This window comes from Melopsittacus undulatus, chromosome 2 (assembly GCF_012275295.1).
Source record: "Melopsittacus undulatus isolate bMelUnd1 chromosome 2, bMelUnd1.mat.Z, whole genome shotgun sequence".
Taxonomy (NCBI): Eukaryota; Metazoa; Chordata; class Aves; order Psittaciformes; family Psittaculidae; genus Melopsittacus; species Melopsittacus undulatus.
The window spans coordinates 65,745,233-65,768,721 of NC_047528.1; the positions used below are offsets into that span (position 1 = coordinate 65,745,233).

Consider the following 23,489-nt stretch of genomic DNA (forward strand, 5'->3'; position numbering starts at 1 on the left):
CTTCAGAAGTATCTCAGTATATCAGTCACTTTCCTGTGGCCTTTGTTATCTTCCCTGTGGCCTTTGTTGTCAAGGGATAATTCGACATGCAGAAGTGCCCTAATTTCTAAGATGGTTAGATTTGGACAAGAACAGTGTGTATTAACTCACCTCACTTGAAGAATAAGTGAAAAATATTTGCTTCGTGAGAATTCAGTCCACATTTTCAAGAGCAGCATGGTTTTCTAGGCCTAACACTTTGGAGGGTTAGGCTCTTAAAATATGCTTGAAATGAAAAATGAGAACATTTTCTCAGATGCAATCATGTTACAAATCTTAAGAGTTAGAGCTGAGTAAGGTGCTTTGGATATTTTCAGATAAATTAAAATATTGAGAACTGTGGAGCTGGTTAGTGTACATTTAAACATTTTGCTTGTCCAGGTAAATTTCAGGATTAAATTTCTGTACCTAGCTGGTGGTCCTAGAGTCAGACCACACTGTAGTTACCTGTATCCAGCCAGATAGACTTCGGCACTGAAGTTTAATATAATTGTGTAGAGTCACTCCCTGAGATTTTTGGTAGTTATTTGCTACTCATCATAGCCCCTTCACAACAGTTAAACTCACAATAACATTTTAGAGGAAAGAAATTGCCATCCTTTTACAATTACAGACTAGCTCTTCACATAGTAGAGCTCCTTGATCAATGTTTAAGCACTTCTATTGGTTCTCCATGGCAAAATGCCGTTTGGTAATGGGCTTAATGGAGTGTGACTTCAAATCAAATACAGCCATGCTCAGGAGATTCCCAGAGGAAAACTTATGTTTGTACGCTGTTCTAATAAGTTATGCATCACCTTATGGGGCATGGATAAGCAGGTGTTAGAAGAGAACAAGTTTTAAATTACATCTCTACAGCTTGGAGCCAAACTGATGTGATTGCACATTTAATGTTTGCACGCACAAAGGTGAGTGATATCTGCATTTACACTGTGGTTGTAGAAAGAATATTATATCCTCCATGGGTTTATTGCTCAGGGTATATAATAAACTTTTCTGCAAATGTAGAGTCTTACAGCAATATGAAAAAGAACGTGTATCTAAATTTATTTATTTATTGCATACCTAAAGCTTGCAGTGAGCTCCTAACTCCATCGCTAGATCGAAAACCAAATAGTTTTGTAGCAGTGAGTGTAACGACACCTCCTCAGGCATTCTGGACGAAGCATGCACAGACAGAAATTATTGAGGTAAGTGGTGAGGTACTCCTGGATTAAACTTAAAATTGAAGCTAACGCAGGAAGTATTTCTTACTAACAAATACCACCTTGCATTAATTTTTGACCTTTTTTTATGAATACAGGGAACAAGTAATCCTATCTTTCTAAGCAGCATTGCCTTTTTCCAAGACTCTCTTATCAATCAAATGACACAAATCAAACTCTCTGTGTATGACGTCAAAGACAGATCTCAGGGAACAGTAAGTTTTCTTTATTTCATTGTTTGCTATGTCAGCGTTAAGCAAGGAAATGAGAGGCAAGGAGATAAAACTAGTAGGGTTTGTGTAACGAAGCAAAATGGTGTAGCGGCATTGATCCTGGAGAAAGCAAGATGTGCAGGGAAAGGAGGGACAAATGCTGTGGCAGAGTGGGGAGCATTGCCGGTTTTCTCAAATAAAGCTTGTCTGCAGCAAGTTTGGGGAACACTGATATAAATTAAGAGGTCTTGTCACTTTTTCTCTTGTGTTGTGGACCTCTTTACTGAACTAGATAATGACTGGGATCCAACACCCCTAGCTGAAGTCTTTAACCTCTGCCAAAATGTTGGGCTTGTTGGGCCCATGGTGAAACAGTCCTTTTGAGCAGAGCTGCTGAACTCTAGAAATTGCCCTACCCTGATACCTTAGTGATTTTGTTCAGGGATAAGATTTGTTTCCTTACTGAGAAAACGTTAAGTGCCAGCCCTCCCATGTAACTACATGTATCTGGATGCAACTCAGCCATTTATTTTCAGAATGTTACCAAAAACACAGTTCCAGGCCCCATGTAGGTTTCCTTAAGGGCAGGAGAGCTGTCCCTCTCTGTGCAGTGCTTTCTAGGGAAAAAGGAAGAGGTAAGTTCTTCAGGAGGAGCCAGGTCTGGGTCAGGGAGGGACTATGGATGTAGACCTAGTCAGTCTGAGCCCTGTTCAGTCATTGCTTTCAGTGTTCCTGTATTGCTGGTCCTGAACTTGTATATACTAAGATACCTCCTCTCAAATCCTAGAGAAAGAAAAACACTTACTGTCCTCCAGTAGTAAAAGGATTTTTAATAGATTACCACATTTATTACACTTTAAAGTTTTAATTAGTTATATATGGGCATATGTAATTATATTTTTGTTCTCAGACTTTTGTGCTTAATAATTGTATTTTGGGCTTCAGTGCTGTGGACAAAGTCTTTATTCATTGTAAAATTAAATTCTGGTACTCATCTTCTTTCAGATGTATTTGTTGGGTTCTGGGATGTTCACTGTAAAAGAACTTCTTCAGGAGAAGAATCACAGGTTGCACATAACACTAAGGTTTGTAATATCCTCCTCCATTTAGGAATTCATTCTGAATTCTTGACAGCATGCTTAAGATGTGATGAAAACTTTGAGATATGAAGAAAACCTTTTGTTTGGTTGGGTTTTTTAGTTCCAGGACACTATTACAAAAAAAAATATTTTGTATTGCATGGTAATCAGAACAAGACCTTTCCAATATGGTGAATAAGGTTAGACATCGCTTCTAGTTCTCCAATTCAAGAAAGTATTCTCAAGACCAATTTCATTTTTGTGCATTTCACCCTATCACCTCAGCATATGTGTCTGTGAAGAGTGGCAAATAGGCTATTTTTGACTGTGCTGATGTATAAAGAGCCTGTGATGGGAAGAATAAAACCCGTTGAAAGAAAGAGGTATTTTAGTTGTTTGGAATACCTTGGCTTAGATAAATCTAGGCTCTATTTCACCACCTGCCAGTTGCTAAATTGTGTATTTGTCACTAAATAGTGTATTTGTTGCTAAATAGTATATTTGTTGGTATAATGCACTAGGAATAGAAGGAGTCACATTACAATAACATTGATTGATGTAATTTTCTAATTTAATTCATACTGGAAACATTCAAGGAACGTGACCCAGGAGAGAATGAAAAGGGGAGTGTGAGTCTCATACCAATCCTTAAGGTAGTAGTTATAGGAATCAAACCACACTCTTGAAAGCCAGTGTGGGACACAGTTAAGTAGAGGGTTGGAGAAAAATGAAGACAGCAAAGTGAGATTAAGGAAGGAGAGCTCTGATGTGTAAAGGCACATTGTAGTATGCGTTAAAAATAGGACAGGCATCCATGTTAGAGAAGGCAAGGGGAAGTCAGTCGAAGGGAGAAAACATAATCAGAAAGACTGAGGAAGATGGTGTTGGTAGTATCTGCATAATCAGCATTAGAAACAGTTACTGTGATAAACTTGCAGATATTTCTTAGCCCAGACACAACTAACAAAACATGGGCAAAGCTTTTCTTGCTAAGAGAAGAGATGGGTAAGATTTTCAGCTTTTTTCACAATGAGTTGTAAAAAAAAAATATTTGACATGACTTAAATGTTAAACATTTAAAATGATACGATTTAACAGGGAGGAGTAGATGAACAAGTCAGAAGAGGAATGAATAGTATGACACTGGCTAAAATTTATCATAGGTGTGAAGATGAGTGTGTTTTGAGGGAGTGAAAAAGAGGAATGTGATGGCAGGAGTTGAATGTGTTTTAGACAAGGTTATTCTGCTAGGTTTATTCTTTCATAACTAAGTTGAAAATGGACTTTATTAAGCTCTAGTTGTTTTGATATCAAGTATATTCTGATTATCAAAGTGTGTGAATACATGCTTGCCTTCTCATTGTTATGTTACCTCTCAGATATATGAGCTGGATGCTGAGCATGATCTATAAATACTTTGCATAAACGTATACATTGTATACGTTGCATACTTTTTCTTGTAGTCATCCTGTGTGCTTATTTTTTTGCCTTCACAGTATTGTCTGTTCCAGAGACTTTTTTTTTGCTAGCTGTCCAAGCATATTTTTACATGTAAATAACAATCTTAAAATGCAAATAGAATTTATCTTAAAATAATAACATAAAGTCTCTGCCAAACTTACTATAAGTCATGGGTCTTCTGAATAATTGACACACATGCGTGATTTTAGGTTGCCTTCAATTAGGAGATCTGTACAGCATCCCTGCAGAATGAGGAGAGCATTTTGCTGTTGGAATAATACATTATTAAAATATGTAAAATGAAGTTGAAAAGCTTCCTATTTAAAATGTTCATTAAGTTTGAAGATTAATATCCTTTTATAAGTGTTCCCTTGTTGATAAACAGGTCCACCTCCAAAAAAATCTCAACGCAGAGTGTTTGTTGCAGGTCGGCTGAAAGTGACCGTGTAGGTAACATTACAGTTATTGGATGGCAAATGGAGGAAAAAACTGACCAAAGGCCTCCAGTGACAAGGTCACCTGATACAATTAATGGAAGGGTGAGTATGAGCATTGTATGAAGTTCAGAAAAATGCAGATTTACTGCCAGCACTGAAATAAACTAGGTTGACATCTGCTGTCAACTTTCCCATCCATCTTTATGTTTAGTAGGGCTTTATTATTTCAAAATACTGTAAATGTCAGTCTAATGGTAATGAAGTGGTTTTGTATTCTGCAGGGCTCATGGTGCTCATGTTTTGGGGTGAAAGTCTTGGGGAAAATTTTCATTTACAGTGATTAGGCTTTAACTTCAGGTACTCATGCCTTTCATCAGAATAGGCTTGTGGTACTGTATGTTGGTGCAGTTGGTACATTGATAACCAGCTTCACAAAAATGTGCTATTCCAGTTCACACTTAGAATTGAAAGGTGGCATTAAGCAAGCTGTAATGGGGATTCTCAGGAAATACCCAGAATTTCCACAGGGAACTTAAAAATTTTGATAAAACTGACAAGTTACTTGAATATTGGATTTTTTTTTTTCTGATGCCCCAAATGTTTGTTTGAGAGCAGACATTTATAGTGCTTTCTCAGCCTAGACATATGTTTAAGTCTGTAAACCTTGTGTTCTGAATATCCTGGTGATAGTTGCACTCCTATCTATGTATCACAGTCACAATGTGCATTAGTATCACTTTGTAGCTGTAGCTACGTATGTTGGTACAGTACCTTTAAGGACTCTGGAGCTATGCTAACATCAAGTAATTGTGAAGGGCTGGATGGAAAGTTTTACAGCTTTTTGAGCTGTGTAGTAGAAGTAAATAGGAATGCTTAGATTGCAGCATTTAGGTATATTTATTGTTTCAGCCTGCAGTGTTTTTTGTCCACAGTAAACATATTTGAAATATTTATTTTAACCATGTGTTGCTTTGAATACTCCATTCAGGTCTGTGTAAATAGGGTCATACAGGCATATTGCCCTGACACTGAGGTTTTATTCTTTACTATTCTGGGTTTTCTTTTTCTTTAGACTGTGTTACCAGTTGATGAAAGTTTAACAGAATCTTTAGGAATCAGATCCAAATATGCTTCATTACGGAAAGACGCACTACTGAAATCTGGTAAGCTGCTGTGTGCTGTAACAAGTAAGCTTTGGACATCAGTAAAAGTTAATCTCTTGCTGTCTGCCTGTGGCTCCAGGGTGTTTATGCAAATGTTTTATTTGAAGAGGAGCAGGCTGCTGATTGAGCCCTTTGAGGGTCATACAAGAATAAATTATTTTGTCATTTACACTATATTGTAGAGTAAAACCAGCAGAAGGAAACTTATGTCATTAAGTTGACTCTAGTATAAAATTTTCCATGCAATTTGCTAGTATTCCCTTACTAGTGTTTTAAATAATTTGGAGGCTTTTCCCACAAACACTGGGAGAATGGTCACTGCAGACTGACAGTACTTGGAAAAGTTAGAACTGATTCCTGCTTAAACCAGATCTTTACAGCAGTGTGTTACAGCACGTTAGTGATTTTAAGCCTTTTACTTTATTAACATGCCTTTTACTTAAGCCTTTTACTTAATTAACATGATGTTAATTCTTCAGTGTTTGGTGGCGCCATTTGCCGAATGTATCGCTTCCCAACCACTGATGGAAACCACTTGAGAATCTTGGAGCAGATGGCAGAGAGCATCCTGTCACTACACATCCCTAGGCAATTTGTGAAACTTCTTCTAGAAGAAGATGCTGCAAGGTAAGTTCAGGCCAGTTTACATACAGCAGAGGCACTGAACTAAAATTAGTAAAATCAGCAAGTTGCTGACTGTGCAGTTACAGTGAATTAAGGTTTCATGTCAGAGTATAGACTTTGGGCTTGAGTGTATGGTAATGTGAGCATACAGTGGCACTGTTGGAATAGTGAACACCTAGGCTCATACTGCAGTTAGCTGCATTTAGGGGTTATCTGTTCCTCCCACAAAAGTATTGTTAAGGCCACAGAAGATATATTCCATATTCATGTGACTGTATTAGGTCCATAACATTAGAATACATTACCTTTTTATATGTATAATTATCTATATTATAGAATCATAGAAGGGTTTAGGTTGGAAGGGACCTTAAAGATCATCCGGTTCCATCCCCCTTGCCACGGGCAGGGACACCTTCCACAAGATGAGGCTGCTCAAAGCCCCGTCTAGCCTGGCCTTGAACACTGCCAGGGATGGGGCGGCCACAGTTTCTCTGGGCAACCTGTGCCAGTGCCTCAGCACCCTCACAGTGAATTTTTTTTTCTAATATCTAATCTAAATCTCCCCTCTTTCAGTTTAAAGCCATTGCCCCTTGTCCTGTCACTACATGGCCTTGTAATAAGTCCTTCTCCCCCTCTCGAGCTTTCTTGTAGGCCCCCTTTAGGCACTAGAAGCTGCTCAAAGGTATCGCTGGAGCTTTCTCTTCCCTAGGCTGAACCACCTCTCTCAGAGTAGTCAGATCTTAGACTCTAAAGAACGAATGCTGTATCTTCTCTAGCTGTCCTGCTACAACCTTGATGGAGAAAGCTTGGGATATGCCATTACACATTTAGACATGAGTTATTCATTGTTTGTTTTATAGCTTTGTTTCTCTACAGCTTTCCTCACAGTACATTTAAAACCATGTATTCATTTTGAAGTGCAGCTGTAAGAATCTAAAGAGTTGACAAGAATACCCATAAGGTGCCATCTATGATGGATGTAGTTTAAGGACTTGAAGATAGTTAGGAGGAGAATTTAGGGTGAATGGGGAAAAAAGATGTGGCTTTCTGTAAGGCTGTGGGCAATGAAGTTTCTTAAGGTATTAGCCATGGAATGTGACTGTTCAGAGGCTCTTGCTAAAATCATGCAGAGATTGGTTACATATTTTATACAGTTATGGGTTAATAACAGCCCAGGTGATTGCTAGTGCCACTTTGTATGCGCTGAGTTACTTGGCACAAAGGTAAATATGACTTTCATGTAATTAAAGAGAAAGACTCACTTCTCCCTGTTCAGTTGAAGTGACACACTCTATGACATGTACAGCCACACTCTGTATTCATAGGATCTCTCAGATTTGGCCAAGCACTCTTGTTTTCTCCATGCTGCAGCCCAGAGGAATTCAACTACACAAGCACAGCTGTTTCTCTCTTAACATACTGGTGACTGTTAAAATGTCCTAGGATAATCATGACTGCTGTCTCTTAAGTAAAGCTTTTCTGGGCCAGGGCTCTTTGAAAGGAAACATCTAACCAGGGGGATATTTTGACTACCCAATTATGGCAGACATATCCCCTGCTGTCTCATCCCTGTGAGACAAATAAGTAAACTTGAAGTCTTAAGCTATGAATTTACTTCAGGAAGACCTGGACTCAGATGCAGTTTTGAGAGGGGAGTTTGTTAAGATAGTCATAATACCATCTTATGCCGAAGCAGTTTACAAGGTGAAACTGTTAATGTCTTTCTCCAAGTCACTAATAATACAGTTTACATTGTTGCCTGTTGACTAATCAATCTGGAGTTTTTCTTGGAAATTTGCTTCCTTTTATTAATATCCTAAATATTGTGCAGTGAGAGTTGTTCTGTGAAATGCTGTCTTAAACTATATACAATTGATTAAAAACTGTGGATTAGGCATACTGAGAGAACTGAAAAAAGCCCTACAGGATCCTTTTTGTAGATGATTGCTCTACCTTTTCCGGGTAACGTGCTGTTGAATTGTGTCTGGGATTGACTTTTGTTTACTTTTCCCCTTCTTCCTTTATTCCAAACAATATCTTAATCCAAGTAGACAGTAATACAAGCATGATGTGAAATACACTGAATATTTCCTCAGCAGTGCTGTTGGGGAACAGTACATAACATAAGATTGCCGTGTGTCACTGAAAACCTAGCAGTCAGATTGCAATGCAAAGCTAGATGGGTTCCTGTTCATTTTAGGTGTATCCAGTTGTCCTTTATTCCACCTGCAGTGAAACCTGGGTGCCTAAAATCCTGAATCTCAGATGAAAGTTTTGCTGTTTTGTCTTTTGTCTCTGCAAACCCTTATTCATGCTTACACTTCTTAGGCCTTTCCGGCCTAGCCTTGAAGACTGTTGCGTAGGTACCTGGCCAGGGCAAATAATCCTTGTATCTAATGTCAGATAGGTGCTAACTTCCCACCTAACTTCTGTCACAGTCCTGATTTAATTTGAGAGCCATTGAAGTTCAGCAGAGTTGCCTAAAAAGGTCCCTCATTGTCCCAGGTCAGCTGAGATGATGACAGTGCCTGTCATTTGCAAATCTTCATATAGATTGGGAGCTCTCACAGAAAGGTAGGAAGCTTTGATTTTGACCAACACCCAAGTCTGCTGAGGGCAGCTCGGTGTATTCTGCCTGTGAGGAATCTATAAGTATAGCTCCAACAGCTATTCTTTAGGGCTTATTTTTGGAAGCGTTCCCAGTCTGGTGAGAGTGAATTGAGAATGCATCAGCAGAGGATTGTGCTACATTGGTACAATGTGAAACCTATTGGTCAAGAGGACTATAGAACTGAACACCTCTCTTTTTCCTTTTTTATTTGTTTTTCTTCTCTCTGCCTAGGGTTTGTGAACTAGAAGAACTGGGAGAACTGTCTCCTTGTTGGGAAAGCCTTCGTCGACAAATAGTCACTCAGTACCAAACAATTATTTTAACTTATCAGGAAAATCTAACTGATCTGCACCAGTATAAAGGTGATTTCTTTTTCATAGTAACGTGATATTTCACAGCTGTGATTGTTGTGCTTCTCTGAAATTGGCAATCCAGAATGTTTTAGTTTGATAAGTAAAAAATGCTATTATTAGATTTCTTCATTAACATTTATTGTGAGCTTGCTAATCATCTGGGATATTTGTCTGCTTTATTCATTCTCTTCTTTTACCCTGAAAGTACAGAACAATTATGGCCTGTAACAGAAAGATACATCTTTTTTCTTTCTTTTCTCTGTTTTACTTTCAGCATGTAGCAAATGATGAATGACACTCCTTGAATGTTTTAGCATAAGCATAAGCAGCGGGTTTTTATGCTTACTTTCCTCTTGCACTTCTCAGGTCCTTCATTTAAAGCCAGTAGCTTGAAAGCTGATAAAAAATTGGAATTTGTTCCTACGAATTTACACATACAGAGAATGAGAGTCCAGGATGATGGAGGATCAGGTATTTTTTCTTTCTCTCTTTCTTTACCTTATTCTGTACTTTTCTCTCCCCCCTTTTTTTTTTCATTTCCTTCCTCAACCATATAGCCACGTTTCTACAAACTACTGCTCTGTTGTACTAGTGCTACTTGGCATTTTTGTAGCACCTTCTATCCTTAGATTCTAAATCTCTCCAGAAGAAGAGGTGTAAGTATACTTATTGCTATTATACAGGTGACAAAACTAGGCTCTGGAGTTAACTGTACCTTAGGTGACACAAGTCAGCCTTTATATGAAGGAATGTATTGGGTTAAGCTGCTATGTCTCTTCCAGTCATTTCGAGTTGTAGCAGAATAGCAAAGGTTCTCATTTGTTTCTTGTCAAGCTTGTATGCTTTGTCTCTGGAACCACTTAGTGCAGAATCACAGCAGCTTGTTCACATCAAGGTTATTTCTTCATAAATAACCTCTTTTTCCCTTCTTTTAACAGTAATTCTTACTAACCAGGGGGCACACACTTGTTCCATGCATCCCTATGAGGGATTCCAGTAATGGCAGGCTTTGTATAAAGACCAGTGTTCAAGTCTTCTTTTTCACTGTCAGTTTTCTAGATTAAGAAACAGAGGACCTGCATTCAAATATGGTTCTTTTGCCTCAAAAGTACCTGATGGATTTCCAGGAAATCTAAACCAATTCAGTTTTCCATGTCCCTCAAAGCACAGGCAGAAAGTTTTACAAAAATTACTTTCAGAGTAGTTTTTAAATTTCCACAATTGTTTGTCCACATTAAAGGTTACAGGCTTTCATCTGTAAGTCCTTTTTGTCCAATCCAGATCAGAACTACGACATAGTCACCATAGGAGCACCAGCAGCTCATTGTCAAGGCTTTAAATCAGGTGGCTTGCGGAAAAAGCTGCATAAATTTGAAGAGGCAAAGAAACAGTAAGTAGAAATGTTGTGTCAACTGTTATTGTGACTTTTTGTCCTGGTCCACAATCAGTGATTTGGAAAATTACTTCATTCTATGGTTTTGTTGCACTTCATTCAATGGTTCTACTATACAATGTAAAGATTATTCCATGTTTTTTTCCGAAGAGGGAAAGGGAAAACAGTTTCCCCTTTATACTACCATATTTGTTTTATTTGTTTGCTTACTGATGGGCCCTTTCTGGTGGTCTTTTTAGTGAAATCATTAATTTTCCCAAATACTTGTTGCTTCATTTAGTTTAGCTGGTTTAGGTATTGTGTACTGCCTAATTGTGGACTAAAAAATTTGTTTGTAGAACATCATCAGCTGCAGTACCTCGTGCTTTCAACCCATTATTTTCAGAAGACTTTCAGACCTCTCATAGCTTTAAAGTTCTGTCACTGAACTCTTTTTAGTACAGCTAACAGTAGAACAGGCATAGTACAGCTATGCCTGATAGGCAAATTCCCTTCTGATGACTTGGGTTTAGTTCTGGGACTATTGCTGGAGGCTTTTCTGCACTACCTAAAGGTTTATGCACAGATTAGGCTCCTGAATCAGGCCTCATTCTGCTCTGCAGGCAGGATGCTTGACCTCCACAGTCCTGTCTTCAGGGACTTTCTAGTGGCCTCTGTGGAAGTGCAACCATATGTATTAGAGGAAGGGGCAAAAGTTAGGAAGGTCACATATGCTAAAGGGAGAGACCTACATGGCACCCACTTCGGCTCTCAAAGAAGAGTTCATGCTGTCTGGATCTGCAGTACTTGTGCTGCAGCATGGAGAATTTAAGGAACAATGAGAGAAGCAGGACAAGGACATTGTAGACATGAAAAAGGAGACTTTGATAATGCCCTTCCAAAGAAAGGATTTGTAGGATTTGGAGCTGATCGGGGGAGGGAACTAGGCTCTGCAATGGCAGAATTCATTTTGGCAGCAGAGAAGTAAATAGCAGCATCCTGTGAACATCAGTCAGATATGTACTGATAAAAAGATAGGCGCAAAAATATGTGGGAAACTGTAAACTGGAAGCACTGCTATACTATTCTTTTGATACCACTGAAATTGCTTTCTGAAATAAAATCCTTTTGTGAGCTTAGCAACTGAAGTGGTCCTTATTCCTGCAATACCTAATTTCCCTTCCCCCAGCCCCACAGTAACTAAGCTGGTCAAAGAGCTTAATTTCTATTCAGTATCTTTTCCCCTAAGCTTTACAGAATTGCTACTTCTGGGTCCATGACAATGAACCAAGGTTCAGTAATTAAAGAATATATTTTCTTTTAAGTACTTCTGTGTTATCATGACAGTCAGTATAGTAGAACTGAGATCCATCTCCTCAGTTGGACTGCTACATAGGTGTCATTCAATTCTTTTTTTCATTGGCAAAACTGTGCTTGGTGCATCCACATTTCCCCAGAACACACGGGCATCTGGCAATCTGTGTTTTTTTTGCTCACAAGTTTAATCATTATGTACCCACCTTGTTGAAAAGATGACTCAAGTAAGTTATTTCCCCAAACATCATTTGTTTTGTTTTCTGCTTTGGTATTTGCTAACAATCTGCTAATTTTATTTTGGTTTTCTGTTTTTTTTAGCAGTTATGAGGAGTGTTGGTGAGTTTTCTGTTTCTGAGAGTTCTGTAGAGAGGGTTTCTGTTCTTTGGGTTGTTTTATTTTTCTTTTCCTTCTTTGGTTTTGTTTTGTTGTTTTTTTTTTTTGGCAAAGATGTGGTGTGTTTTAAAGTGTGCAGGGCTTTTTAATGTCATGCATCATGGCATCCTTAATTGTGCCTAAGTAATTGTAGCTGCTTTGTAGAACATGATGTGTGAATGGATTTCATTTCATCTGCAATGTTTGTTTGTAATGAACAGCAAGCTTCTTGGCTCTCTCCAAGCATAAATTAGAAAGCTGTGGATCAGAACACAATTTTATATTTTTTCCTCTGTTATTTCCTGTGAAAATTACCTGGAGAGAGAAACTACCAGAGATGGAAGATAATTCAGATAACTCTGTGTATTTTTAAATCTTTATGGTGATAGATTGGGCATGGTTTATATTTTTGCAACCCATGTCTTTATTTAAACATTTTCACTTAAATTCTGTTTGTCTTCATGTTGTGGTGTTCAGTGCTACAAAAAGGAAACATTACTTGATGGTTCAACAGTGCAGAATTTCTGCTCTAAATTACTTGTATTAAAGGTTGAACCTGTAATTCACTGGGAGTTTAAGGCTGTGTAACAGTTTGCTGATGTAGTACAATAAGAGCTGTTCATTTGAAAAAGCAATTGCAGGTTGCAAAGTAAATATATGTGAATTTTACACCATAAATTTTACCCCTGATCATCCCAGCAAATGTTTGCGATTAAAAATGTAATAATTCTAAATCAGATCTCAATATGCTGCATGGCCTTTCCTGCCAAATATGTCTTTATGCATGTTAACCACACTGTCGTGGAAAGAAATTGCTCAGAGGAATTGTCAACTAACATCACCAGTCAATAAAGAGCATAAGTCATGTACACGACAAGTCCTAAAAGCTGAGATGAATATACTGTATGGTGTAGCAGTACTGGGGAGTGGTTGTTCTCTGCTCCACTCAGGTGGGTGACCAGAGGGACACAAATAAGGAACTTTTCAGAAATCACTTATGCATTATATCCTTTGCGAACAAATCCCCCATCTTTTCTTGTAATGAAGGTCAGATACTGAGATTGAGCTTTGCCCTTGCCTCAATGTTAGTTAAGAGATGCGAATTGGTATTTGTGGCAATGATTTTAAAGCATGCCCCACACAACTGTCCTGTCTTATCTCACAGATACGCTACAGAAATTAACAGCATTGCTCTAGGGGTAGTAGGGAAATTCCTGCTCCTCACAGGTCATGATCTGAGGTAACTGTGTCTGGAAAAGAGACTTCTTTCTATGTAGTCTTGTAGCGGTGTCAAGTGAACAGTGCTGAGACTGGTGCAAGCAGTAGCTTATTCTCTGCTGTCACTATGCTGAAGCCATTCATTACTGGAAATAAATTAATAAAATTAGGATACTATACCATTGGTGTATTATCATGCCATGTCATGGAAGGACATCACACTTGTTACAGCTGGAGCTGATGTAAAGGCCTGATCTTTTTATAGCTTTCCTATTGGGAGGGAAAAACCAGCATATTGCTTGGCAAAGACAGTAGTGGTGGATTGGTTCCACACAGTTAACTAAGAGTACAACTTCAGTTTAAAGTAATTTTCTAAGCTAAAAGACAGCTTTTGTGTAAGGTTCTTCTCTGGTAGGATTAAATCATCCATTAGAGATGCTGTTCTTTACAGAGGAAGTCCAAGTGTCTGTCTTGTAAGCAACTTCTGTAGACATCTAAATTTAGAGGACATAAACTATAGTTTATTACCCTTACTGTTTGGAAAAGGCCAAAATTTGGTATTGCTTTACATTGTTACAGCTGGGTTTATAATAGGGACAGTTATATCCTGTCCCTAGTTTAGTATAAGAAGTGTGTACTAACAGGAGGTACACCAAGGACAGAGTCCTTGGGTTAGTCTGGAGATACACTTAGTTTTTATATAAGATTGCCTTTGCTGGTGTAACTTGAATCAGGCCTGCAACAAGGGAAAAGGTACACTAACAAGGATTTTTTGTTAATGCCACAGTGTTTGCATTATGCATCTGGGTGGCATTTCTGTGTTAGGAGTGCAGATTTTCTTTTCATGATCCTAGTAGATATATGATAATCTGTAGAACAGGCCTCAGTGAAGTGTCTGTGTGATAAGGAGAGGGAGAGTGGGGCAAGCTGTCTCTGCAAACAGTGATTCTGTATCCGATGACAAAATCTTATCACCCACATTCTCCTCAGCAAAACTGTCCCTCTGGTACACAAACTCAGCCCACAACCCTTTGGCATAAGGGATTAGTAAATCTTCATCTGAATGCTTTCAGTAAAGGCAGAGAAGGTTCTAGGATTATGTTCCTGCTGTGCAATTGCCCACTGGCCTTTCACTGTTGATTGCTAGTTTAGGTAAATTTTTGTTGTCTGCCATTAGTTCCTCAGCATGCCACTGAAATGTGTGTACCTCTAGATCAGTTTTCTCCGTAACATCAGTCTTTCTTTTTCAGCACTTCAACAAGTTCCCAGTCTATAATATACATCCCACAGGACATTGTCAGAGCAAAGGAAATTATTGCACAAATCAACACCCTGAAAACGCAAGTCAGTTACTATGCAGAAAGGCTCTCAAGAGCTGCCAAGGATAGATCAGCTAATGGCCTTGAAAGAACACTTGCCATCTTAGCAGACAAGGTAGGAGAATAATACATTTCCACACTAAAGCACAATGTATGGTTTTTTTCTCTTTCTCTATCTTTAGTTGATTTTCTTGAAATATCTGTTTTACCTTGTTCAGTAGTGTATTGTAATGTGTACAGGCCTAAAGAAAAAGCAAAGTCAGACCAGCCTTTACAATTTTCTGCTTTTTATTTAGGTTGTCTCTTACTTTTCACACTCTTCCCTTCACCTCTTCTTGGAAGGGCAGTGGAGAGCAATGTCCTTTGATTCCTTCCATTCATCATATTCCAGCAATGTGCATTCTTCACTTTCTTTTTTACTCTTTTCTCTGTAACCACCTGGGGTTTTGTAGTGTTCCTCCAAATCATCTGTCAAGCAGCAGCTACTGGGCAAAAGTTAATGAAACAATTCTGTATTTTTCCACTGGCAAAATAAGGAATAATGGTGACACAGCCTTTGCTTGAATTATAGTCATGCGAATCAGTTATTTCTTTGTGAATGCTAACAGAAACCAGACTAGACCCACAACTGAACACAGTCTTATTTACAGGGACAAAAAAAACCCAAATACTGTTACACTGATGTTTTCTATCCTTGAAGCAGATCTGAAGGCTGTTAAACAGCAGTAATGGCCAATCAGCTTGCCATAAATTGTCCCAGGGGAGGGGATATGCATACAGCTTTGTAGAGTGCAAAATGCACTGTGACCCCATGTAAATGTATTATGTATTATAATATTTGTTCCAAATGAGTACAGTGTGTATAACTGATCTGTGGGGTTTTCTACAGCTAGACAACATGTATATATAATGTAGTAAGGGCTTGTTTGTTGTTATCTTAATAGATGCACAAACCAGATACTTCTCATATTCACATAACTTACAGGAATTCTTTCATACAACACCATTAAATAAGACGAGGAACAAGTTGGATTCGTTGGTGGGTTATATTTTTAGTCCTCCTCTTACGTCTTGTTATGATTTCAGACAGGGTGGTGGAGGTCTAAACTTGTTTTTTGGTGTGGCAACTATTGTATGAACTATAAAATTGTCTGCACATTGTTCTAAGCTTTTGTTAAATGAAGAGTGAAGTGCAAGTAAAGATGAACAGCACACTTAGTGAGATTTTCAACAACTGCAAGGCTAATATAGCAGCACAGAGTTTGAAAATGTACCATTTGTGTTTGGGTGTCCTATATTGCTTTTTAAGGCCATTCTGTTAAATGACTGCAAAGGCACCTTAGAGATTCTTAAACAATGGTTACTTTCTTTTACAGAATACTAGTTCTTTTTTCTTTCTGTGAAAGAATATAGTTTAAATGGTGTGTGGAATAATGAAAAATAGTTAAAATGTGTGGGGCTTATTACTTTTTAGACCCGGCAACTTGTCACAGTCTGTGACTGCAAGTTGTTAGCAAATTCAATACACGGACTGAATGCTGCAAGGCCAGACTATATAGCTTCAAAAGCATCTCCAACCTCTGGAGAAGGGGAGCAAGTGATGCTGAGGAATGATCAAGATACACTTGTGGCCAGATGGACAGGAAGAAATAGCCGATCTTCTCTGCAGGTGGATTGGCATGAAGAGGAATGGGTATGTTTGCTTAGTGGAGTGATGAATATTTTCTTCTTTTTTTTTGGTTGCTGTGGTCTTTTGTATGTAAGCTCTTTAATTGCTCACCAGATACACATAGGACAAGTGGTTTAGAGGTACTGGTCAGCTAGCAAAGATGTTGACTCTATCCTGTGCTCTGTTACTCCTTGGCAGGGGGATAGAAACAGGCTTTAATAATATTTCCAGTGGAAGTTATTACAGTAGGTGAATGGCATTTCTGAAGTCAGTTCCAAGGGAAAGTAAATAGCTTTTAAAGTCAAAACCCGACTCTACTACAAAGGGTATTTATAGTTCTCCAAAATAAATCATAATTTGTGTGCATTAGCTATCCAATTCAGCCTTCCTGGTTTTTATTTTCATCTAAATATTTAGAACTTTCAGTCCAACTCTGTTTTAATTATGGACGCCATTTTAATACTGTTTGAACAAAGTATTTAAATGGTTTTCCTCACCACACTGCCAACTGAAATAAAAATTAGGCTGTGTAGATTCTGTCATTGTATAATATCAAAAGAAGTTAATGAAATCTCAAAAGTTGTTGAGATTAATGAAAACAATTATATATATATCTATATCTATATATATATAGTGAATGCTCCATTCCTGGCAGTGTTGAAGGCCAGATTGGACAAAGCCTTGCGTGACATGGTTTACTGTGAGTTGTCCCTGCCCATGGCAGGGGGGTTGGAACTAGATGATCTTGAGGTCCTTTCCAACCCAAACCATTCTATGATTCTGTATTGTGAAATACCAATTTTTAAATGAGATCCAGGTCATTTTGGTAATAGATCCTTGTTTTAATTGTTTTGGCATACATTGACTTATAGTCAAACTCAGAGTAATGAGGTATGAAGGAAGCCAATTCAGCTATTTGGATAGTAATACCATACAGTAATTTTGTCTGTTACTGTGTTATATAGGAAAAGAGATGTGTGATTGCATACAATTATTATGTCAAACATGAGTTTCAAGAATAAACAGTATTGCCAGCTGGAAATTGAAATAGTGCAAATAATTGCTCAGCAAATTTGCTTAGAAAATAGCTTTGCAATTTGCCACGCAAGTCATGTTTGTCCCTATTCTTGACATGCTGGTATATGTTATTTATATATCCAGAAATTAGGTGTGCAGGATAGCCCAGAGGAAACTTTGTAGAGCAATTGTGACTAGAATCACAGGAGGAAATATGTTGCCAAGGGATTTGTTACCCAGTGTCTCTTTTCTTTTTAAATTGAGAAAGGAATGTTTTCTTTTAAGGAGAAAGTTTGGTTGAATGTTGACAAAAGTCTGGAGTGTATTATACAGAGAGTGGACAAACTTCTCCAGAAGGAGCGCTTGCAGAGTGACAGCTGTGAAGATGTTTTCCAGTGTGACGTCAGCTGTACTAGCAAGAAAGGTAATCGGGACACTCGTGCCTACTGGATAAATCCAGAAGATATAAATGAGACCTCATCATCCTCACCACCTTCATCATCCTCACCACCTTCATCCACACCATCCTCTGCATGCCATTCTCTCAGAAAGACAAGTGCGTATGCCAGACACTGCTTCTCACCGCTGCTTTCTCCCTGTGTGCTGGCATCATCCCTAAGTCTCTGTTACATCCTTCCATGTGTTTTTAGTTCAGTGGTGGTGTTAAGCACTGATGTCACACAGAAAGGGCTGGTGGTGTCCTGGGAACTGTGAAGCTCCATACTTATTTTGAAATCCTGATCCCACTGAAAACGTTGCCAAATCCATTGATGACAGTCGCATTTGGTTTTCACGCAGAGTGTTTTAAGCTTGTAAGACAGGTGGTTGGGTTAGCATGTGTCAGACACCACCTCTGGTAGGTTTCCTGTTGGCTTCAGCTTCTTTGCAGCAATCAAAGCTTATTACAGCAAACCTCTATGAAAGATAAATAAAACATAAGAGAAGTGCAAGGGCAATTGGCAACACTAATGGTCCCAGCTGGACTGCCATAGCGTAGGGGGAGAGCCAAGCAGTCCCATTAGATTGAGCTGAACTTGGATGAACCTACAGGATTTTAAAGCAATTTTTAACCCAAATTGTAAAAAGCTGTGAGGCTGAGGCACTCAGACCTCGTGTAGCTGGGAGACAGGAATTGGCAGCGCAAGCTCTCAGTGGAATAATCCTATCAAAATTTGAGGTAAAGTGGCTGCTGCATTGAATCCAGCATGATGCCATGAGCATGTGAGTGAAAGATATCCTTATCAGTTTAGGCTGACAGTTTTGCAGTCATGCATTAGATTTCAGGATTATTTAATTTACGTATGTACTTATTTGGCTTATTCTTACATTCTTTACATGTGGCCAGTATGATCTGGCCATTTAATAGAGCAGGTGTGCCAAGATAAGCTCTAGTAAGATTAGTTTGTGTTTCATTTCTGTTTTCCTGTTCTGTCGTATTGTTTGATGGCCCTTTGTCCCTTATGTGTGTCTGTGACTTCATGTCCATCCCATTGTTAATGTTGCAGTAGAAGGCAATACTTCCAGGGGAAAAAAAAAAGCAAGAAGGAAGTTAAATGCTAATATATTTTTGTGTAGCGTTGTATCTCAAATGACCGTGTTTTTCTAGATTAGACATTTTTGTGTATTACAAAGGAACAGAAGAATTGGTTCTTGTTTCAGAATGCATTGTCTGTTAATCTTTGACTAAATTTCTTCTATTAGTTTGATATCTTGAAATGTTTCTATTTTCAAGCTAGTTTACATTAAGTTTATATGTATTTACATGCGAGTTTTATCAGTAAACTTCAATGCAACTTCATATGAATGATTAAAAGTTGTGGATTTTGATATTAAAAAGAATAGGAAAAATCTGTGGTGGGTGACACCAAAGCTTTTGCCAAGATAATTTGATGCTGAAAGCATCTTCAAACAATAATTTTCTTTCATTTTCAATCATACTTTTAAATCTACTTTAGAACTTGACACTCATGCCACATAAAATTGGAATTAGCTGCACTTCTACCAATGATTTTGTTTGTGCCAAGAGTTTTAGTAATCTTTCCTGCCTATTTCTCCAAATAGGGATGAAACATATCTTTCCTTTTAATCCACAGAACCTGGAACACAAACATTAAATCAGGAAATGTAGCAAACTTTAAAGCTAGCAAGCATGTTGCCATTTCCCAGTGCTCTGTAAGTGTAAGGACTAGATCTGAAGTCTGACTGCCAACCAGTGTTGGGTGAATTTGACTTAAAAAATCCTGGAGAGGGAATCCTGTTTCTGAAGTATCTGGTGCAAATATTGTTGCAGGTCTTAATGAGTAATTTGAATTGCACTTGGGATGTTTTATTGTAAACCAGGGTAAGCTGAGTACTTGGTTACGTTCTCATCAGATGTAGTTCCTAATTAATGTCAGTATTTTTGACAGAGTTTAATACTATCAAGGAACTTGGTTTTACTGAAATCAGTGGGAATTTTCCCATTGAGTTACTTCCCTTGACTCCACAGCAAACCTGTCCTGTTAAATGCTTTTAAACTGAAAGAGAGTAGATTTAGACTACGTACAAGGAAGAAACTTTCACAATGAGGGTGGTGAGATACTGGAGCAGGTTGCACAGGGAAATTGTGGGTGCCTCATCCCTGGAAACATTCAAAGCCAGGGTTCTAAACAACCTGATCTGGTTGAAGTTGTCCCTGCTCATTGCAGGGGGGAGTGTATTAGATGACCTTTAAAGGTTCCTTCCAAACCAAACTGTTCTATGGTTCTGTGAATTCCCTTTAATTGTTACTTTCCACAGCTGATCATGGGAATAATTGAGGGACAAAGAATATCCTTTCCCTGTGTTTGGAATCACAACATTTTAAAGTTTTTCCTTGTCATGTATTCAAAGAACTAACACTTTTTTTTTCCATTAGTTTTTCCCAGTTTTGAATATATGAGACTGAGTGGCCAGAATTTTTTTTGAAAGCAATGTAAAACCCAGCAAAACAAGACAGTTTCAGAACTGGTAAGAGAGAGGCAGGCCTTTAGAGGAACTCTAGAAATGAATGTTTGTGAAAGAAAATACTGCCTGAAATAGTAGAAGGGAGACTTAAGAAATTATTTTAAAATTTGTTTTTGTTATAGGCTTAGGTATTCATTCCTAAAATTGCATGGGGACACACAGCTTCTTTAATGAACATGAGTTTTAATTTACTGAGACATAACCTGAGAGATTAGGTGATCTCAGATTGTCTAACTCAGCTGATTGTCCTAATGCATACAACTGAACTCAATATTTTCTGTTGCTGTTTTCAAATTCAAATTTATTGACTAGTGGCTACATATAAACAACAGAAGTTTAAATCCTGTTAGTTTAATAAACTACTTTTCATTAATGCAAGACTTGCTATAACAGTGTATGTATTAATTTGTTTTACTGTTTGCATTGCACTATAGTGTATTTTCATCTGACGGCTTGTTCCTCCCACTGAAGTGGGTGTGGAACACTCACAGGCTTCACTGGTGAGGTTTCGGCCCTTGATATACAATCTGATGCTGTGTTAACAACCTCAGAAATTGTATAATGGAAATTTGTCCAAGATAGTAAAGTCCTGTTTCTTTATTACTCTTGCATTGTGGGTGCTTTAATGTCATTTTCTGTTAAGTGCATTGAACTTATTGCTAATCTTTTGCTATTCTGTTTAGCAGCCTTACTGCCAGCTTATTCTGTAATTGCACTAAACCAGTGAGTGGTTCTCAAATTGTGGATCACTGAGGGTTGACAGTGCCCTTGCTGGTAATCCACAGAGATCCCCTGAGCTAGCAGATACTGCCTTTCCTCCAGGTCTCCATCCAGGTATTTCTCTGTTCAGAAACAGTGGAGTGGAGGAGACAGCCCATGCCGTCAGTGCCTGCAAGCAAGGGGGTATCTCTGCTGAGCTCCTCTTTGCTCAGTGAAAGTGTTTGAGAACCCTGGCATTAAGCATTTGAGTTGCTTATATTTAGACTGTGTTGCTGCTCCTTAATCATGCATGTTGCCCCTCCATTTCTGTGCAGATTGCAGCCCCACTCCGGAAGAATCTGCCCCAGGTATGTGCATTCATGGCTTCTGCTTCTTCTGAAAATTGCAGGGGGATTGTTCATAATTAACAACCAAACAAGTGCCTTGCTGTTAAGATTGAAGTGGTAATGCTCTGTAATATCATGTGAGTTACCTAAGCATATTGAGAAGTTACTATTTCCTAAATAATAGTGCAAGGGGGTATCTGTTAACTTCTCATGCCCAGGTATGGAAGAGCACTTGTTCCTGGTCTCTTTGGTTTCTCCAGTCAATGCGTTTTAGCAAAATGTTAAAGGTGACAATGATTTGAGTCCTGTGCCAAATGACAGTGAAGTATGTGGGAGCCTGACATTTCACACATTTCAGACATACCCTTTCATATGTGCTGTTAAGGTGGCCTTTCTGAATGAGAACTCGAACACAACATGAAGCAGTCCACAACACTGATGGAAAATCTTTGTTGTGGGTACAAACCAAGCACTGTTGGGCACTGCAAGTCCAATGTTTCAGAATGCAGAATTTAGGAGACTTTTGTCCCATTGTTAGCCTTCTTTCCTCTGTCCTTGTGCTTCCACAGAGTTGTGTTGTATTTCTGAAGTCTGAATAATATGCCTCTGTAATATTGCTCTCTCCCAGCCAGATGGCCGTGATTTCTGCCATTTGAGAGTAGTTTAATCTGAGTTCAGTGAAGGTTCAGTCTTTGAACTGTTTCAGCATGGGTTCCTGGGTTTATTGGTGAAACCAATGGGAAATAAAGCCCCAGTTCAAGTATGATTTTCATCTTCACAAAATGCATTCATATATATTCACATAATATATTCATATAAATATTCTTCTCAGCTACACAACTCGATTCCTTCTATCACTGAGAAAATATTTTTAATTAACAAGTAGGCTCCCCAAGTTTTTAATTCTTGGAACATCCCTTTAGTTTCTGCAAAATTTATAGTGCATAAATTAAAGTTGTATTTATTTTTAAGGTGGGAGTCACTAAACGCAGTCAGGTCCCCCCAGCTGAGCACCCAGATATCCCCAAAACTGCATCTTAAACTTCAGTGGCTGAAGCTGCAATGTAATGGAGCACTTAATGCCTGCTTCCCTTTGAAGCTACATGTGATGCAATTGTGTGCTTAATGGGTTGCTAATTATACTTTACTGATCAGGGCTAATCAACTACCACTTAATTAACAAATATATCTCTCAGATACCATGAGCCCTTGCACCCGTGACCTAAACCAAGGGCAACTGTGGGTGCCCAGTACTTTGATTTATGGATACTAGGTGGTTTTTAATTTAAAAAGACTATCTTTCCAGAGCTCTGGAGGACAGTTACTTTAATACAATTTTTGTTGCTCTGTAGAAGAGAAACTCTTAGGGGGAAAAAAGGCAAAAGCTTTTCCCAGCTGACATTACATCCTTAATTTATACCCGCTTTATGTATTATGTTAGACATAACATAGTGCATAAAATAAGACATTTGATGTTTTCTTTGTGTATAGTCAGAGAAGGTCCACTGTGTGAGCTCATAGCATCCCTCCCTCCCTTCCTTCTTTCTTCTTTTCCTCACTCCCCCTCTCCCCTTCCCCTCCCTGCTTTTCAAAATGCTGCATTTCAAAGTGTATATCAAAATATGACTTTGGTCAGCAGCAGTCATAAGTGGCAAAGACATATGGGGCAACATCTGGCCCTTATTTACCAGCCAGAATTCAGTTGTAGCTGTCTGAGCGGAGACTGCAGGACTTCTCTTGCTGTACAATATAAAGTGTCTAAAGCAAATGACAGGCATTCTGCTGGTTTGTACCATGCCAGTTTTTAAATGGAATAACTTTTAACATCAACTAGAAACCTCTGATAAAAAAAGTGTGATTTGTGGCCCAGACATACCAACAGCTAGCTTGGATTAGATCTCTGGCTGTTTTAAATCTGTAACACCTTGTTCCATCTTTGTTGTTTCAGGCCCTATGCCAAATCATCCTACCTATGGATCTATCCAGTGGA

The 23,489-nt window shown here is 38.5% G+C and overlaps 1 protein-coding gene across 12 annotated transcripts in view; it reads left to right on the forward strand.

The window, feature by feature from the left end:
* INPP4A (inositol polyphosphate-4-phosphatase type I A) overlaps nucleotides 1–23,489 on the forward strand; it is a 129,068-nt gene that overhangs the window by 82,252 nt on the left and 23,327 nt on the right. For 3 of the 12 annotated variants that reach the window (XM_031050973.2, XM_031050971.2, XM_031050972.2), the window contains exons 6-19: nucleotides 1,111–1,229; nucleotides 1,343–1,459; nucleotides 2,462–2,541; nucleotides 4,382–4,535; nucleotides 5,506–5,596; nucleotides 6,076–6,223; nucleotides 9,063–9,193; nucleotides 9,551–9,655; nucleotides 10,466–10,574; nucleotides 12,192–12,209; nucleotides 14,714–14,897; nucleotides 16,257–16,475; nucleotides 17,754–18,024; nucleotides 21,488–21,520. In XM_031050973.2, coding sequence (XP_030906833.2) covers nucleotides 1,111–1,229; nucleotides 1,343–1,459; nucleotides 2,462–2,541; nucleotides 4,382–4,535; nucleotides 5,506–5,596; nucleotides 6,076–6,223; nucleotides 9,063–9,193; nucleotides 9,551–9,655; nucleotides 10,466–10,574; nucleotides 12,192–12,209; nucleotides 14,714–14,897; nucleotides 16,257–16,475; nucleotides 17,754–18,024; nucleotides 21,488–21,520 — 1,779 coding nt within the window. The remainder of the gene's footprint in view (nucleotides 1–1,110; nucleotides 1,230–1,342; nucleotides 1,460–2,461; nucleotides 2,542–4,381; nucleotides 4,536–5,505; nucleotides 5,597–6,075; nucleotides 6,224–9,062; nucleotides 9,194–9,550; nucleotides 9,656–10,465; nucleotides 10,575–12,191; nucleotides 12,210–14,713; nucleotides 14,898–16,256; nucleotides 16,476–17,753; nucleotides 18,025–21,487; nucleotides 21,521–23,489) is intronic. The other 9 variants (XM_031050977.2, XM_031050974.2, XM_031050976.2 and 6 more) reach the window with 9 other exon arrangements.